The 19,087-nt window shown below is 45.7% G+C and overlaps 1 protein-coding gene across 1 annotated transcript; it reads right to left on the bottom strand.

The window, feature by feature from the left end:
* Nucleotides 1-2,846: 2,846 nt before the first annotated feature.
* On the bottom strand, nt 2,847-11,465 carry LOC115464289 (nuclear apoptosis-inducing factor 1-like). The gene is made up of 3 exons (XM_030194682.1): nt 11,081-11,465; nt 9,476-10,237; nt 2,847-2,872 (listed from the first exon to the last, which is right to left on the bottom strand). The coding sequence occupies exons 1-3, from the start codon at nt 11,463-11,465 to the stop codon at nt 2,847-2,849; spliced, it is 1,173 nt and encodes a 390-aa protein (XP_030050542.1).
* Nucleotides 11,466-19,087: the final 7,622 nt, after the last annotated feature.

The raw sequence follows: 19,087 nt of genomic DNA, 5'->3' as shown, positions 1-19,087 counted from the left end.
ACCCACTCATCTGCTCTCTGCCCCTCTCTTTAATATCTCCTTGCTTCATCTTTGCCTTTCCATCTGTCTCTTAGCACCCTATTTCTCTGCTCTTCATCTCTATCACTGTGCCTCTCTGTCTATTTGTGGTTGTTGTTGGTGGGTAAGCTTTCTACAATGAGTGGTACCCATTGGTAGTTCCTGCATGCTTTGGCTCAGAGATGGACGAGGCAACACAAGAGGCGGTATACTCTACAGAGGATATACAGACCCAGGATCCAATTCCTAGATTTGCCTGAGAAGCAATGTGTGCACAGTTTTAGATACAAGAAAGGGATCATTTTCTATCTATGCAACCAGCTGCAGCCTCAGCTACTGCCTGCTGCTTGGAGAGGATATATCATACCAGTGCACCTGAATATCATCACAATCCTTACCTCCTTACCCTCAGGCCACGGGTAGCTTTCAGACCATTGTAGGAACTACAGCCCATAAGCCAGTCAGCAATTTTTTTTTTTTTTTTTTTTTGCATTGCTCAGAATGGTTTTCTAAGGAAAGCACCAATGTTTCGAGCCGGCTCAGTTTCCAACTATTTTTTTTTCGGGGGGGGGGGGGGGGGTATTCATTGCACATAAATTGCAATCAGACCACTTGCAGAGAATGAGCAAAGCTATAACAAAAACTAGGCCTTTCACTCATTCCTGTCATGATGCCTCCATTCTGACGTAGTCTGCCATTCATGACCTCTTTGAGAGTGGCTATATTGCTGAGGGATGGCTTCTAGGTAAATACCCATCTCTCATACTCACTCTTCACCTTAACACTCCTGTTTATCACCTGGGCCACTGCCTACTCAGGCAAGAAACAGCTATGAGTACTGGCCTCAAATACCACTATTGGCTAACTCATTGCTTTTTCTCCCTCTTTTTCCCCACAGATGATAGAAGCCACTCCATAAAAGCTGACGTATGACCTCCATTTCAAATCCTCTAGAGTACAACAGTTGAGTGCTACAACATGGCCAATAGGAAGACAAGGCAATAATAGGAAGACTTTTGGCCTGTTGAAGACATTCTTCAGGTTCCTGGAAATATCTGGGGGAAATTTCCAGTACCATCCCTCCAAGGTATGTGACATTTTCTCAGATCTTACTCCTCCTACACTTCTGCATTACCAACTTTGTGTTCTCTACTAGATCCCCAGCATCTATTGAGCATATTTCCTTTCTGTGACCAAATTCTTCATCTGCTTGGCGCTCCAGCTATGCTCTGCCTCCATTTGATGTCCATGGAATCTCCTCAAGCCTGACTCTCTTTTTGTCTGTCGGTACAAAACATGTACAGGGTGGCACATCTGTGTTCTAGTCTAGCACATGATAGCCCTGAGCAGAAGGCCTAGACTGGAACACACAGAAGCAACCTGCTACCTATGCATTAAGCAGCAGTGATGACACGACACATCCTGTTGTCTCCCCTCCTCTCCCTGCTCTCTAGGTCAATTCCTCTCTCTCCCAGTCACCTTCAACTCCTCCTTTCCCCCTCACACTTATATTACCCTTCACCTAGCTCCCTTCCCCAAGCCCTCACCCTCTCTCCTAGCCCCTTGCCCTTTCTTGACACTTTCCTTCTCCTAGCTCTCTCCCTTTTCATTTTCATCCAGCTCCCCCTCTTCCCCCCTAATTCTATCTTTCTTCTTCTTCCTTCCTTAGTAAATATCAAATTCTTAAGATCAGGCACTATTGGCTTCTCTTCAGAATGAAAGACTGGGGCTCTCCACCACCCATAGCATCTGTCTGCATTAGGCTGTACTCATTTGAGCTGCCATTTCTTCCACAGGTGGGGACTGAAGACTCTTGCCTCACTATGCTGCTACTGCAGCTGCAGCAGGATATCTCCTCTTCCAGTCAAGACAAAGGATGGTTCCCCAATGACACACTCTATTTCGGTACTTCAAGATGCCTACTCTTCTGGTACCAACATGAGTTTGATCCCTACCAGTACACCAATGATTTTGCTGCAATGAGACTCTCATCAAGTTCTGCTGGGGGAGAGGGGTTTAGGTCCCCATGACACTTTTTGCTTTATCCACCACACCCTGCCTCATTTCTGGATAGTGAGGCTTGGTCTCCCTACCACTCTGCAGCTCTATGCTACTTTCTTGTCATTTTTGTTAATTCTAAACATCTGTTCATTTGAACATATTCAAACATATGCTCACTGAAAGACGGACATGCAAATAGACTAACTATTAGCAATATACACTTTCTTTTTTTTTTTTTTTGAGAAACACAAATAAAAACTAAATAAATGGTCTTTGCCAGTGTGATGCTTTTCTAGGTGGTGCCAGTTAGAAATAAGCAGCATTGCCAGCAGATAAGTGGACAACCTTCTGCTACGGAAGACTTCATGGACTGCTGGAAAGGTAGTTTGAATTTGTAAAAGATGGAAGAGAGGCCCAAAGGTATACTTCAATGTTAGTGAATGAAGGAATAATGGGAACTCAGTAATTTTTGTTGGAGGAGGTGAAAAAGGCTGAAGAGGCCACAACCATTTTTTATTGTTAGTGGGTGAGAATGATGGTGATCTGGAGACCCAGAGACCCAACTTGGCTTTCTATTGTGAAGCAGAGATATCCTGTCATCTGATAATGACATAAAAACCTCAATGATATATGTTATTTTTTCACATCTTTTTAAATTTAAAGAATAGCTTGCTACTTCTAAATTTTACCATATGCTAAATCATTTTAGCTTGCACTAAAATGATTTAGCATGGATTAAACTATATATATTGAGCAATTTGCTCTAATATCTTTCCAAGTAAAAGTAAACATGTACCCAGGTAAACCACATTAAAAAAACTCATCTTTCAGAAGAAGTCTCTTATTCTTAAAGCTGAAAGTAGAAAAAGAAAGAAGAAAGGGGAAAAAAATTCTGGTCAGCAGGCAATTAAGCCACCAAGAAATGTTTGTTGTATATGTAGGTGAGGCTGGAGATCTGGATCAAGCTCCAGAGTCATTTCAGAACCTGTAGATAAATCTGTGACTGAGATTATGTTCGAATCAAGCAATTGCTATCACCAATGATATGAAATTCATATAACAGCTTACAGATTCTTTGATGACAGGCTGTGCATATCTTACATAAGTACATAAGTACATAAGTAGTGCCATACTGGGAAAGACCAAAGGTCCATCTAGCCCAGCATCCTGTCACCGACAGTGGCCAATCCAGGTCAAGGGCACCTGGCACGCTCCCCAAACGTAAAAACATTCCAGACAAGTTATACCTAAAAATGCGGAATTTTTCCAAGTCCATTTAATAGCGGTCTATGGACTTGTCCTTTAGGAATCTATCTAACCCCTTTTTAAACTCCGTCAAGCTAACCGCCCGTACCACGTTCTCCGGCAACGAATTCCAGAGTCTAATTACACGTTGGGTGAAGAAAAATTTTCTCCGATTCGTTTTAAATTTACCACACTGTAGCTTCAACTCATGCCCTCTAGTCCTAGTATTTTTGGATAGCGTGAACAGTCGCTTCACATCCACCCGATCCATTCCACTCATTATTTTATACACTTCTATCATATCTCCCCTCAGCCGTCTCTTCTCCAAGCTGAAAAGCCCTAGCCTTCTCAGCCTCTCTTCATAGGAAAGTCGTCCCATCCCCACTATCATTTTCGTCGCCCTTCGCTGTACCTTTTCCAATTCTACTATATCTTTTTTGAGATACGGAGACCAGTACTGAACACAATACTCCAGGTGCGGTCGCACCATGGAGCGATACAACGGCATTATAACATCCGCACACCTGGACCCCATACCCTTCCTAATAACACCCAACATTCTATTCGCTTTCCTAGCCGCAGCAGCACACTGAGCAGAAGGTTTCAGCGTATCATCGACGACGACACCCAGATCCCTTTCTTGATCCGTAACTCCTAACGCGGAACCTTGCAAGACGTAGCTATAATTCGGGTTCCTCTTACCCACATGCATCACTTTGCACTTGTCAACATTGAACTTCATCTGCCACTTGCACGCCCATTATCCAAAAGATGGGCAGCCAAAAGCATTCTTTTATCTTTCTCTGTCCCTGTATTGTATTTTTTTTAGACACACACACACACAACTTTTTTCAACATCTATAATAACAGCACAAGAAAACTTACTTATGTTAAAGGAAGGATGGAGAAATGTGAGTATAGACAATGGAAGCATATAAAAAGGACAAAAGTTACAGGAATCATGAAGGCAGGAAGGATGCATGACCAATAAGTGACTATAGAAATGAATAAGCTTATTTTTCTTCTAGATTGTTAAAGCAAACATCAGGGTCTGAAAGCTCTGTATAAATGTAATCCTTGGATATGATCCAGAGAAAATAAACAAGTGCAGAAGCTGGCTAGTATTCAGAGCATGTGTGACCACAATATTAACAAATTTGACATGCTCTGGGGGATATGGGGGAAAGGTGTCATTATTGCTTCTTCAAACATCAACTGACTTCAGAATGAGGCTTAGAATATTTATTTGATAATGACAAAGCCATCTATTGTCTTTTCTGTAGACAAAGAAGGCTGTGGAAAATAATGCTAGATGTTATTCATTTATTTATAAAAGTGACCTGTTTCCTGTGGATAGGATGTGTATACACAGTATACACGGTACATTGGTCAAAGCATTATTTGAACTACAGTGAAAACATCATCTGTCACAAAATATATTGATAAGTTAAGAAAGTGATCCTGAAATATAGGTAAAGAACTGATGCATTTATCATTTAAATAGTTGGTTTCAGCTTTTGGTGTGCAGAGCATAGAAAATGAAGAGCCATCCAAACAGAACAAGAATGAATTTTCCAATTAAAGACTGAACATTATGGAACTTCTGTATCTTCCTTTTGACGTAATCATTGTTATGCAGACAAAGAGGGGCATTTTTGATATGATGTCTAAGTCTGAGTTTGGACGTTTTGCACAAAATGTCCAAAATCTGAATAGGAAAGCAGGTCAATTTCGATTTTTTTTTTTAAAAAAAAGGCCAAATAAAAAATGTTGAAAATCAAGCCATTGGAATGTAGGAGGGGCCAGCATTTTTACTAGACTGGTCCCCTAGGTATCTCAGGAGAGTAATACGACACCCTACAGGGCAATGCAGCGGACTTCAAATAAATGCTCCCAGGTACACATCTCACCATTGCTCCCTTGTCTGCTGACCCCCCCCCCCCTCAAAAAAAAAAACCTACTATCCCCAACTGTGCACCACTACAATAGCCCTTATAGATGAAGGGGGTGCCTATATGTGGGTACAGTGGGTTTCTGGTTAGTTTTGGAGAGCTCACAGTTTCCAACACAAGTGTAACAGGTAGGAGGAAGTATGGGCCTGGGTCCACCTGGCTGCAATACACTGCACCCACCAGTAGACTACTCCAGGGACCTGCATGCTGCTTTAATGGACCTGAGTATAATATCTGAGGCTGGCACAGAGGATGGGGTGGGGTAGGAGGAGGTCAGTGACCACTGGGGGAGTAAGGGGAGGTCATCCCTGATTCTCTTCAGTGGTCATTTAGGGCATCATTTTGTGCTTTATTTGTTATAAAAACAGGTCTAGCTCAAAACATCTTAGTTTAAGTCCTGGAAGGTTTTGTTTTGTTCCATGATGGCTGAAAAATGTCCATATCTTAGGAATGCCCAAATCCCACGCTTAAAGTGCCCCCAGCATGCCTCCTTGAGATTTGGATGCACTACAGACGAACAGCATAGAACAACATCTAAAAAATGGGTTTCAAAAATACCGATTTGGACATTTTTGTGAGAAAAACGTCAAAATGCTGCTTTATGCCACTTTTTAGATGTTTTTCTCTTTTGAAAATGAGCCCTATATTGTATATGTATATAGCTATTGATTCATACTTGGCTAAGCTCAATTGCATTTATGTATTTTGTTCAATATGCTGTTATATACCTATTTTTATTGCAGTAGTATCTATTATCATTCCTACCCAGACAAGACAAGCCAAGTATCTCTGGATTGTTTTGTAAAATTAATTTTCAACCTCCAACTATGTGAGACCATTACTGAGTAAAACAAAGGGGTCCTTTTACAAAGGTGTGCTGAAAATGGCCTGCGGTAGTGTAGGCGCGGGTTTTGGGCGCATGCAGAATCATTTTTCAGCGCACCTGTAAAAAAAGGTCTTTTTTTGCTAAAAATGGATGTGCAGCAAAATCAAATTGCCGCGTGTCCATTTTGGGTCTCAGACCTTACCGCTAGCCATAGACCTAGCGATAAAGAATTTGGGCAGTAAGGACCTACGCGCATCAGATGCCACTTGGCACATGTCAGCTACACGCGCCAGAAAATAACAAATATTTTTCAGACGCGCATAGCGGACGCACGCCAAAAATGAAATTACTGCAAGAGCCATGTGGTAGTCGGGTGGTAAGTCCATTTTGACACGCATTGGTCGCATGTAAGCGCCTTTGCGGCTTAGTAAAAGGGGCCCAAAGTTTTTCGTAAAGGCAGCAGGTTGAGATAAAGGGGTCCTTTTACCAAGCAGCGGGAAAAGGGGCCCTGCGCTAGCAGCAGGAGCCATTTTTCCCATACACCAGGGCCCTTTTTACCATAGCAGGTAAAAAAAGCCCCCAGCACACAGGTGGAAATAAGGGCTCCCACGCTTACCTAGCAGTAACCAGGCAGTGCGTGGCGATGCCCGATTACCGCCGAGTTGTCACCATGCAAGTCATTTCTGGGGGGTTTCTTTTCCCCCCGGAAATCGCATGCGCTCCATTCACTTAAAGTAAAAATAAAATCATTTTTGTACACCACTGTTCTACAGGCAATTTATTTTTCTAAATGGGGTAATTAAAGTCTCTTTCCCCCTCTCTTTTTGGGTCTTCTCCTTATCCTTTTCCAAAGTCTCATTTTTTTATTTCTTCTGACTTCCCTCTTCCTTCCCTACATCTGTCTTCGACATTGATCTTTCCCTTTCATCTTTTTTCTCCTTTTCTCTTTTGTGCCTTTCTAGACATGCATAGCTATATTTCTGTTCTCGTTTAATTCCCTCTTTCCACTCTAGTCTTAAATTTTTTTTTTCATCTCTTAAATATTAGCTTTCCATCTTCTACTCTCACTCCTCCCCAGTCTACCCATTCCATTCTCTGTCTCTCTCTTCTTCCTCAGCCTTCTGCTTCCACTCCATCTTTCACTCAATCCCTAGGACCCCATTTTCAATGCTCTTTACTCAACCCCCTCTCCAGTCCTAACATACCTTCTTCTCCCTTTTGTCCCTTCACTAGACCTAGTTCCTTTCCTATCACTCAGCCCACTCCCTGTCCACCAGACCTGTCTCCTGTCAGCTACTTAGCTTTCCACACCTCCTCTCACCTCTCCAGCTCCTATATCTACTGCCTTCATCCTCTTCTTTACAACCATCGGAGTGCAAAGCATCTCTGCATTAACATCTAATTGGGACTGGATGAGCTGAGAAGAAAGTCTCAGGGTGTGGGAAGATCGTGCCCTTGAAGATATCATCTAATGCAAAAACGCCCATCTACGGACGGCGACATAGGGGGCGTGTCGTGGGCGTGTTATGGGCGGTGTTACTCGTTGGGCGTCCGTATCGTATTACGGCTTGCGAAATGGTTTCGTATGTGCCAGAACATGGGCGTTCCTCGGTAGACCTCATATAAAAGCGACCAGCGGAAGGGGGAAATTGTCTATAGACCAAGTAGCGATTTTGTGTAGTTGGAGAGTGGTGAGATATTTGTTGAGAGAGAAAGCTGAATCATTGTTTGGAGAGAAAGCGGAGTACCTGTTACCTTTGCGTGTGTGCCCTAGTCCGAACCTCTTTACCCTCACCTGCCTCTTTTGTGTTTTACCCTTTCATCCTTCCCTACCCCTTCTAGCCCCTAAACTCCTTCCCCTCACCCTATCCCTCTCCAGTCACTGTTCCCACGTGCATACGTCATTCCCTTACCTGTTTGGAGTCTCTGTTTGTCCTGTGTACTGCTGCAGCGTGTGTTTGGCAGTGAGTGGCTAGAGAGTGTGGTCGGAGAGTGCTTGCAAGTGCAGTGTGGTTGTGGTGATGGGAGTGAGCTTATAGGCAATGGACGCACTAAATGCACTGGCGATGCACATGGTGGAAGAAGAGATGCCCCCCCGTAGGAGATACTCACGCCCCAGGGTGTTCAGGCCCCGCACCACTTTCATTGACCTCACTGACCTCCAGTGTATCACTAGGTACAGGTTTGATAAGGCAGCCATTCAGCACCTGTGTGACCAGCTCCAACCACTCCTGCAGGCCCGGACCCATAGGAACAACCCCATCCCCGTGCACCTAAAAGTCACTGTCGCTCTCTCTGTTCTGGCCACTGGGAGTTTCCAGTCTGTGCTTGCTGTCAACACGGGGCTCACCCAGGCTTCCATTTCCAACTGCCTTACCCACTTCCTTGATGCCTTCCTTACCCACACCTCTGACTACATCACCTTCCCCACCACCCCCCATGGCTGCCTTCTATGCTGTAGCTAGATTCCCCTCAGTCATAGGTGTGATTGATTGCACACACGTCGCACTAAGACCCCCCCGGGCACACAAAGCCACCTACAGAAACAGGAAGGCATTTCATTCAATGAACATGCAAGTTGTGTGTGATGCCCAGGGGGAGATATTAGACGTGTGTGCCAGGTACCCCGGTTCCACCAATGATGCCTACATCCTACAGCACTCAGGCATCTTCCGCAGGTTTGAGCGAGGGGAGATCACTGGCGGATGGCTCCTAGGTAAGTGCAGCATGGATCTGCCCAACCTAGACCTCTTCCACAACCCACACACACACTCATCTTTCTCATTGTGCTTCTCCTCAAAGGTGACAGAGGCTACTCGCAGCGGAGCTGGCTCATGACCCCCCTGGTGCATCCACAACCAGGGTCGGAGGAGACCTACAACAGCAGGCATCGGACCACTCGTGTCATCATAGAGCGGGCCTTTGGCCTACTGAAGAACAGGTTCCGGTGCCTGGACCGGTCTGGAGGGGAGCTCCTCTACAGCCCCCAAAAGGTGGCCAAGATCTTCGTGGCCTGCTGCATGCTCCATAATTTGGCCCTGCGCAGACGACAGCCCCTCCCAGAGGAGCCACAGCCACCAGAGCAGCAGGCCCCAGAGGAAGAGGATGAGGAGCCCCCTCCACCTCCCGCCCACAGAGTAGAGCAGACCGCACACCAGCTGGGGGTCAGAGCAAGGCAACGACTCATAGAGACAAGTTTTGTGTGAGAGTAAGTTGAAATTTATTCATAGCAATCACATATGTCTACACCATCACCCCTCCACCACCATCACCCCCTCTCCCCCCACCATGTCCCATCACTTTCCACGACCCCTCCCCTGGGCTCTTCCCTTCCCCTTGCCCCGTCCCCTCCTACCCCTCCCACCGTGTTCGGTTGCAGCTGGTGCTGCAGGGGAAGTCTTTTCAGAGTGCTCTGATGAGGAGCTGCTCTCACTGTCCTGAGTATGCAGACGGCAGCCTACTTCCTCAGCTGCCCTTTCAAAGTCAGGCCACCTTGTAGTGCGGCCTTCCAACCTGGCCACAGGACCCAGAATGGGAGCTGGTCTGGTGGGTGGTGCAGCAGTGGCTGGGGAAGCGGATGACCTCAAGGTCCTCCGTTTAGCCGCTGGTTGCTGGCCACTAGAGGACGTTGAGGCCAGTTCCTGGTGCTGCAGCACGGCTGGAGTAGGTGGTGTCAGGTCACGGCGCAGGCCCTTGATGCTATGCTCCAGCTGTTGGAGTTGCTGGAGCATAGCATGTTGGCCCTTTACCACCTCCCGCTGCACCTGGAGCGCCTCCCGCTGCACCTGGAGTGCCTCCCGCTGCACCTGGAGCATCTCCCGCTGCACCTGGAGCACCTCCCGCTGCACCTGGAGCTTCTCCTGCTGCACCTGGAGCTTCTCCCGCCGGTGTTCATGCAGCTCCACATTGTGGTGCAGCAACTGAGTTGTCACACGCATCAGTTGCCTCCTGTGGCTCAATAGCCTCTGGCGAGGAGGTGACCCCCTTTCTCCATCCTCTTCATTATCAGCAAAGGCTGCAGGTGGTGCAGCTGCAGGTATGCGCTCTTCTGCTGCTGCTGCTGCTGCAGGTGATGGAAGTGATGGAGGTGATGGAAGTGGAGGTAGCGCCTCTTCTTCTTCTGCTGCTGCTGCTGCAGTTCTTTGCTGGGCCTGTAGCCCACTAGGCCCAGCCTCATCTGAGTGGCTGTCATCACCTACATAGCAAAAGGGGGAGGAAGTGTGTTGGTGAAAATATCCCACTTTTGTTTTTCAGCATTCGTATACATGGCCCCACTCTTGAAGACCCAGCAAGGAGATGGTGAGGAATAGGATTGGCAGGCAAGCCACAGATGTGATTGTACATGGGACAGAGCTGGAGACCAGGACAGGAGAGACTGATGTGAAAGGCAGAGGTGCTGGAGGAAGACCCAAGAGAAGGACAGCAATCACCAACTCTGAGGATGTCCTTCCACATCCTTTTTGTTTTTGTTGGGTTTTTTTTGTAACTGAAGGACATATGTGCATGTCTTCTTTTACTACTGACTTCCTAGACTGGCTACAACTGGTGTATGAACCACGTTGCTGGCTACAGCACAGAGGTGTGGGAAGGATATATGCAGAGTTTGGAAAAGGTAAAAGAGAAGGGAGTGGGGAAGGGCCCCAAAGCTGTGACACATTGCCAACCTACACATTACTACTAATCCTTTAGGCATATGAGGCGCTGTACATGTGAACATGAAGAGACAGTCCCTGCACAATAGAGCTTACATTCTAATTAAGTCACACAGACAGACAGACAGACAGGGCAACTAAGAGTGAAGGGAATTACTAAGGTGGGGATAGTGAGTAAGGGTCTTGAGCAAGTGAGTAGTGGTTAGGAGTTCAAAGCAGCATCATAAAGGTGGCCTTTTAGGCTAGGTTTGAAGACAGTCAGATACACACATTGCTGACACTACTCCCCCCACCTCCCACCTCCCTCCTCCTGTCCCCCAATTGTGTAAAACAGAGTGTAGTGCAGCAGCACAACAGATATCCCAGCTTCATAAGGGTCAACCTACCTGTGCCCTCAGGCTGTGCTGATGTGTCAAGGGTCCCAGGGATGCCGTGAATGCCCTCCTGGGGTAACAGGCGGTGAACAATCCGCTCCAGGGGCGTCAGGTTTGTGGTGTCATGTGCTGGGGAGTTCCCACCAGCCTTCCGTCTCACATCCCGCCTCAGCCTGCGCCACTTACGTTTGCAGTCTTCCACGTCTCTGCCACTGTGGAAGACTGCATTCAGGTGGTCCCGGACCGCCTGCCATTCCCGCTGCTTGGTAGTAGCAGCGAGTCTCTGGCCTGTGGGAGCAAACAGAAATGTGTGTCTCCTGTCTATCTCCTGCACCAGGAGCTCGATTTCAGCATCGCTAAAATTACCCTTGCGAGTCGGAGGCAGCCTCGGTGCCATTGTAACAAAGCGATTCGAAAATCCGGAGAAAAACGCCTAAATACTCACCAGACACGCCCATGTTGAAGGGAGAATGGGCGGCCTTGAGATAGGCATTGATTGTTTGATTATGGACCAAATCCCTACACGTTTCCCAGCTCATCCAGCGATTTGGGCGTCCGTGATTACGATTATGGGCGGAGTACTATGAGCATCCCCAGCTGCTCTGTGTTGTGGGCACGATTCTGATTATGGGCGGAGCCGTATGGGCGTCCTCACCTACATTCCTTTTAGTGCTGGCCTTTTAAACGGGCTGTTTGCTTGCACTTTACCGATTGTTCTTTACATTGGGGGGGGGGGGGGTGTATGCGTTTCAACACCTGTTTGTACGGTTTGTATTTTTCATGTCATCTGCTGGGGGGTTGGCCTCGCCACCTCTGTCTGCAGTGTTCCACATCCCTTGAACTCCATTTCCGCATCAGTGACATTTCCGTTGCAGGTGGGTGCTTGCTTAGAATCTTGCCACACAAGTTCAAGGTAAGCTAATAGTTCTTAGCCACTTGTTCAAGGGCTGCCCATTCTCTGGATGTGCTTTGCATTCAACTGTTACTTCTATTTTCACCAGGTTTGCTAGTGGATGCTGTGCAGTGGAGGACATTGAGGGCCCTTATTGGTGCTGCTTCATGGCTGTACTGTGTGGTGTTGCTGGACCATATCATGTTGGGCCTGTGAGACTCCCCGGTAGGTTCCATGCTTTATGTGCTGCACCCCAGTCCCCATTTATGAAGTGCTCACCCATTGTGAAGGTGGGGGGGAGGGGAAGAATATATGCAATGAATGTCTTTTCCACATTATTGAACACACTCCTATAATTCTCCATAGTTATGGAAGTGAAGCATTTCTAACTTTTAGTCTGCAAACGAATTGCATGGTGGCCACAGGTACCTGCCTACTGAGCCCTTCAGTCATGGTGATGGTGAGGGTGTTTGATTACAGTTCCTAATCCAATTACCTGCAGCTGGCTGCAGCCTGGTGGCTAGCATGGCGTAGTGGTTACAGCACCAGTCTTGTAATCCACAGGTTGCCAGTTCAAATCCCAGCTGCTCTGTGTGAACTTGGCCAAGTGACGTTACTGTCCATTGTGTCATGAGGAAACTTAACACCCTCCTGGGACTGAGACAGATCCAGAGTGCCTGAATGTAACACATCCTTGAGCTACCCCTGAAAAAGGGGTGACCAAACTCAATGTAAATAAACACATATATATTTGGGTGCCCTTCTGTACCTGTTGTATTATATTGCAATTGTGCTGATATAAATATCCATCAAATACTGTGACTATTGTTTTCCCTTTTCTCCTCAGCACTATATACCATTGTTGAAGGATTGGAATGTAAAAACATGACCCAGCTGCTTGTAGCTCCTTGGTGGCACCACCAATGTGGTGTGGTTGAGGGTAAGGGTGCCTGGTGATCAGAGAGCAAACATCGTCTATGTGCTACCTAGGGTTATCTGCAAGTTTCTACTTGGCAGATCACTAGTGCCAGACAACAAATCTATTATTTACAGCACTCTGTGCTGTGGGGCTCTATGGTAAGGGGGAGGGAGGGAGGGAGGGAGAGAGGCTGAATGGCCATTTGTGTGCCTCAAGAGTAATGGCCACACACCCTTCCCCCCCCCCCCCCCCCCCACACACACACACATACAGCCATGCAGGATGGAATGAAAAGGTGACCTTCTTTATGGGCACAATTATCACAGATATGCATCATATTTCTCTTTCACACTTCACAGTTCATGCAATGCAATGCATATTGCCTCCTCTCACATCAACACCAGCATTTGATAATATGTAATGCACAACCTACAGACACACACACCCTGTTATATGCAGTTTAAAACACATACAGTATATTTATTTAAACATGGAGACACAAATCCCCCCAAAACGTAAAAATCCCCCAACCCTACAAATCCTCCCCAAAATGTACAAATCCCCTCCACCCCTACAAGTCCCCCTCTAAATGTACAAATCCCCCCCCAAAACCCTACAAAGTCTTCCACCGGTGGCCGTGCCCCAAGTGTAGTGCCCTTTGTAGCAGGGTAATGAGCAGTGCCAGAAGCACCCTCAGTGGCCTGTGGAGCTCCTCATTACCCTGCCTTATGGCTCTCAGCTCCTGCAGCACCTGGTTCTGGCCATCTACCAGGTGCTGCAGGAGGCGCAGGGCTGGAGCTGGCCCAGGGGATGGAGCTAGCCTAGGGGCTGGAGGTGGCCCAGGGGATGGAGGTAGCCTAGGGGCTGGAGGTGGCCCAGGGGATGGAGCTGGCCCAGGGGATGAGGGCGATGGAGCTGCAGCTGGTGGGAGCTCCTCCATAATGCCCTCATCGATCATGAGGACCCCCTCCTCCTTCTCCATCATGGCCTCATCGATGAGGAAGACTTGCTCCTCCTCCTCCTGTTGGGCCTCCTCTTCCTCCTCCTCCTCTTGTTGGGCCTCCTCGGCCTCCTCCTCCTCCTCCCGTTGGTCCTCCTCGGCCTCCTCCTCCTCCTCCTGGTCGGCCTCCTCAGCCACCTCCTCCTCCTGCTGCTGCTGGCGGCCTGTATATGTAAAAGGATCGTGGTTGAGATCAGCACATGCAACATGGCTTGCATAGTGCAGGAGCTGGGTGGCCTGACGCGGGGGATGGGGAAAGGTGTGGTGAGGCGTGGCCTATACCCATGGGGACTGACATGCGTCAGATGACATGACAGGGAACCCTGGAAGGTGCTCTGACACAGAACACACAGGACATGTTGGCAGACCACACTCATTGGTGCCCAGCATGTTTGCATAATGATACGTGAATACTGACCTGTTTTGTTCTTTGTATTGTTTTTTTTTTTTTGGGGGGGGGGGGGGGGGAGTTAGCACATAACTTTAATATAAGGCAATGACATCCACTAAAAGTAGGACCTCGGCCAGGACTACCAGTATCCACCCACCCCAGAAAGGGGGATACTAAAGTGAGGCATGTCATCTCATTCATCTCGGAGGAGGTTGCAGCCACACTCATGGGAGGGCACCTGCAACCTAAGGCCTTGATCTGGGACAGAGGTGTTATGACCTACTAGTTGCCTATTAGCCACATGGAAAGTGATATTGTACAGTACATTTGCATTATTCAATAAATACATTTACAAATGAGTGCATGTGTCCTGTTTTGAATACTTACGTCGAGCCCTCAGGTGGCGTCGCATTGCCCTGATGAGGTCAGGGCTCTCCCGCCTGACTCGACGGAACCTCCTGCGCAGGGACTCTAGGTCCCTGTGAATGCCAAACTGTCTGTAAGATATAAGTTTGTACAGCAGGAGTCAGGGGATGGTCGTTCTTGCCTTCAGGACAGATATTCATTTGTAAATCCAATAGCACAGAGGCACAACACTGTGTGTGTGTGTGGGGGGGGGGGGGGGGGGGGACGACAACAAACACTTACCTTTCCAGCCTGTCCCTTATCCAGGTCCAGACTCTCATTGCCTGTATCCTGGGGGGCAGGTGGTGGTGCTGGATGAAGAGGCTGTGCCGGTGCCTAAGGCACAGCCGCACCAGCAGCAGGCTCTCTGCCTCACTAAAATTGCGCTCCCTACGGAACTCCTCCATAGTTCTCAGTGAATAAGCGTTCTTGGAAAACAAGCGCCTTATATGGACGTCCTTGCGTGATGGACGTCGTTTCGTGCACAGCTCCATATATGGATTACCATCCCATATATGGCCGACTCAGCACGTGGACACCGTCGTAAGCATAGATGTCCATAACGTGCATGAATGGTTATGCGTGCGGGCCTTTGATGCGTGCGGAGCTTGCCTTATATAGATGAGTATGAACATTGCGAACCTTTTCACATATACACAAAATGCATATAGCTGCATGTTCCTACCTACAGTGCATGCAGTTCCAGACATCCAGATATGGAAAATATAAAGAATATTCGGTGGAGCAGCATGATCCTTCTGTAGTTTACGCTTATGAACGTTCCTCATATTTCCTGTACCTGGATGTCCGGAACTGCATGTACTGTACTTGCGGAACACCTAGGGCCGGATTTAGTCGTTTTCAACTGCGATAATCGAATGTCTAAAGGCGCCCTTTTTACTACCCTTTGTGCGACCGTTATTTGGGCATTTTGAACGGCGATAATCGAATGCCTAAGGACGCCCATATTATTATTTGATTATACCTACCGGATTTTGCCCGACTTCGCAAGAGCATCCTAATTCGTATTTGGATGACCTTTCGATTATGCCCCTCTATGCTGCACATAATAGTTTGAGTTTCAAACCCCTGTAACTTCATTTGTAAGACATTCATAGCTGTATAATCACTTAAATATAATTTATGTAAGGCACCCTGGAAACATGGAGCAAGAAATATATTTCAATTTGCATTATTACTCCACTCTCCCTGGGACCTACCTTGAGCTTCCCTGGTTTTCTAGTGGTACCCAGGTGGCAGCAGAGCTCCCTGCTGTTAGCCATAACTGCACTGGAATCCAAAATGGCTGTCATGACCCTAGCATTTATCTTGCGATACTATAGTAGTACTTTGAGATACTAAGGGTCATGGTGGCCATTTTGGATTGCAGTGCAGTCTTGGCAGGCAGCAGGAGAGCTTGTAATTCCTTGGGTTCCATTAAACCACCAGGGAAGTCCACAGTTGGTGCCAGAGAGGATTGGTTGAGCAGGATGTAATTCATAGCCAGGGCTACTTCTCATTAGGGGGCCAAATTTTGGGGGAGGAGCTGAAGACATTGTGAATGGGGGGGGGGGGGTGAGAATCAGGGTTATTATCTGTTATGTTTGGAGTACCAGGAGGGGGATTGGGTTGCTGACATTTGTGTTTGGGGCATTGTGAGGATGATCAGGTTACTAATAATTGTGTTTGGGGTGTCGGGAAGGGGATTGGGATAGCTGACAATTTTGTTTGGGGTGTCTATAATGTTTACAAATGACACATTGAATCATGACAATGTGACAACTTTGTTCAAATTGTTTTGTAAAAGAGGAAAACATCAATAAAAAAATAAAGTTAAAAAATAAAAGAAATGCTACAATAGTATTATATCTGACTCCTTAAACAATTCCTGCAATATTGGTCTGAATAATAATAATAATGGTCTGTTTTTGAAGTGAATACTGTGTTCAATTAAGAACAAACAAAAAAGAAACCCACCATAATATAACATTTTCAAATGGGTAACCAAATGATACATATTTACCAGCAATTCAATCAACATATTTATAAGGTTATGTAAAATGTCTTCTTGTATAAAAATGTCATTTTTAGTAAATAGGTTAAACTGAGTTGCTTATTAAGCTAGAGTGAAGGACAGAAAATTCATTTCTTACTGGAATTCAAAATGGCTATTTGACTGTCGTGTCTCCAAGATTGTCTCTGGAGATCAATGCCATGCCAACTACAATGTAATCAGTACCCTCATAAATATGCAAAGAACAGTAATGTAAATAGAGCAGGGCTTTCCAAACCTGTCCTGAGGATCCCACAACTAGTTTGGTTTTCAGAATATCCACAATTGTGTATGTATTATTTATCAAGGTAAGATACATATGGATACAATAGGCATGGAAATGCATGAAATAAATTTGCATATATTAACTTTCTAATGTACGCAAATTTGTCATACATACTGTATTTACATAAATACATAAGCATAAGCATTGTCATACCGGAACAGACTAAGGTCCAAAAGGTCCATCAAGCCCAGTATCCTGTTTCCAACAGTGACCGATCCGGACCACAAGTATCTGACAAGAACCCATAAGAGTAAACCGATTTTATGCTACTTATCCCAAGAATAAGTAATGGATTTTCCCAAGTCCACCTTAATAATTGTTTATGGACTTTTCTTTTAGGAACTTGTCCAAACCTTTTTTAAACCCTGCTACGCTAACCATTTTTAGCACATTTTCTACCAACAAATTCCAGAATTTAATTACACGTTGAGTGAAGAAACATGTTCTCCAATATGTTTGAAATTTGCTACTTAGCAGCTTCATTGCATGCACCCTACTCCTTGTACTTTTGGAAAGAGTAAACAAGTGATTCATATCTACCTGTTCCACTCCTCTCAGGACTTTATAACCTCTATTATCTCTCCCCTCAACTGACTCTTCTCCAACCTAAACAGCCCTTGCCGCTTTAGCCTTTTCTCATAGGGAAGTTGCCCCATCCTCTTTATCATTTTTGTTGCCCTTCTGTGTCTTTTCTAATTCTACTATATCTTCACTGTGCATATCCTGAAAGCAAAACTGATTATAGGCTACTAAGCATTCAGCTTCTGGTGGCTAGCATTTATTAAACACTGGCCATCTCAGGCTGATTGAGAACTGGATATTCAGTGTTGAGCATATCCAGACACTGGTGCTGAATAACTGGTTCAATTGTGGCCCTCAGAAATTATTCAGGTACCATCAATATTCAGAGCTGATATCCACATAGCTATCCAGGACAGTTAGGAAAGCCTTTTGCTCAGCCAAACTTGCCCAAATAGTTATCTAGGCACTGGAATTAGATATCAGAGGTGCCTGCATAATGTCTGGCTCTACTCCTGGATCACCTCAGCACTATGGTCAGTGGAGATATTCAACAGTACTCAGTGGTTAAATGCCACTGAATATCTGTGCTAGATCTGGTCAGCTACAGTCACTCAAAAAAGAGTTGAACTTCTGCAGACAGGTGACTGATAGCAGTTGTGTCTCTTATTACCTTCTTGATGGAGCTAGTAACCAGCAAGTCAAAAACAATGGTACTTCCATCTCGACAAATAAACTGTGAAGGCGATCCTTCTGGGATTACAATTACCTACCCAAGAATTGTCATGCCACATGGATAAAAGCTGCTGTCAGGTAAAACCAAGTTAGGAATTCTCTCTCTCTCTCTTTCTCATCATCATCATCACCATCATCTCATTCTAGACTAAAATACTTTCCCGTATAAAGTTCTAAAACACTTATAGTTTCTTTATATGAAAGGAGAAGTCATGGACATGATATGTAACATATACATAAACAATGTATGTTAGGTTAGTTACCCAAGTACAAAAGAAGGACTATTTCTCCTCCCAGGCTACTGATATAGACAGTGTTTCACTATAATCAATAACTTATTAATCTTTTTCATCTTCATGAAATGAAGCAGGGTGCCTTATAAGAAAAAAAAGTTAAGATACGGAATAAAGGAAAATGAATGAAATGCAAAAAGCAGGAAAAAAGTGAAAAAGCTTAGCAAACAGGATTCAATCACTCTACAATTTGGAGAAATATATATTTTTTAAAGAAACATGTTTCTCTAGAATTCTGGATGTTCAATCAAACCACCCTTTATTGCATACAGTTATATGGAAATGTTTAATGTTTAAAAGGTGCTTGATATACAATTAAACGAGGGGATACTCAAAGTGGCTTACAATCTAAAAATTAAAGAGGAAAGGAAATCATTGATATAAGAAAGCCACATCAAGGTAGAGCGATGCCTCTATCTACATAAGCTTTGTTTAAAGGAAGATATTGTAATGACTAATAATGAAGTTAAAGTTTGAAACTTGCTCTCTTACTATATGCACTTACTTTTCTACATAGTTGCCAATA

This window comes from Microcaecilia unicolor, chromosome 3 (assembly GCF_901765095.1).
Source record: "Microcaecilia unicolor chromosome 3, aMicUni1.1, whole genome shotgun sequence".
In the NCBI taxonomy this organism is placed as follows: Eukaryota; Metazoa; Chordata; class Amphibia; order Gymnophiona; family Siphonopidae; genus Microcaecilia; species Microcaecilia unicolor.
The sequence above is the reverse complement of the archived record's forward strand: the minus strand, read 5'-3'. Positions and strand labels throughout refer to the sequence as shown.

Excerpts from the sequence above, each read along its gene's own strand:
- LOC115464289 (XM_030194682.1), bottom strand. The coding sequence starts at position 11,465 with ATGGCACCGAGGCTGCCTCCGACTCGCAAGGGTAATTTTAGCGATGCT. Across the intron at positions 10,238-11,080 it reads AGCACAGCCTGAGGGCACAG|GTGATGACAGCCACTCAGAT; the intron begins GTAGGTTGACCC and ends TTTGCTATGTAG. Across the intron at positions 2,873-9,475 it reads CCGTCTGCATACTCAGGACA|CTTTAAGAATAAGAGACTTC; the intron begins GTGAGAGCAGCT and ends TTCTACTTTCAG.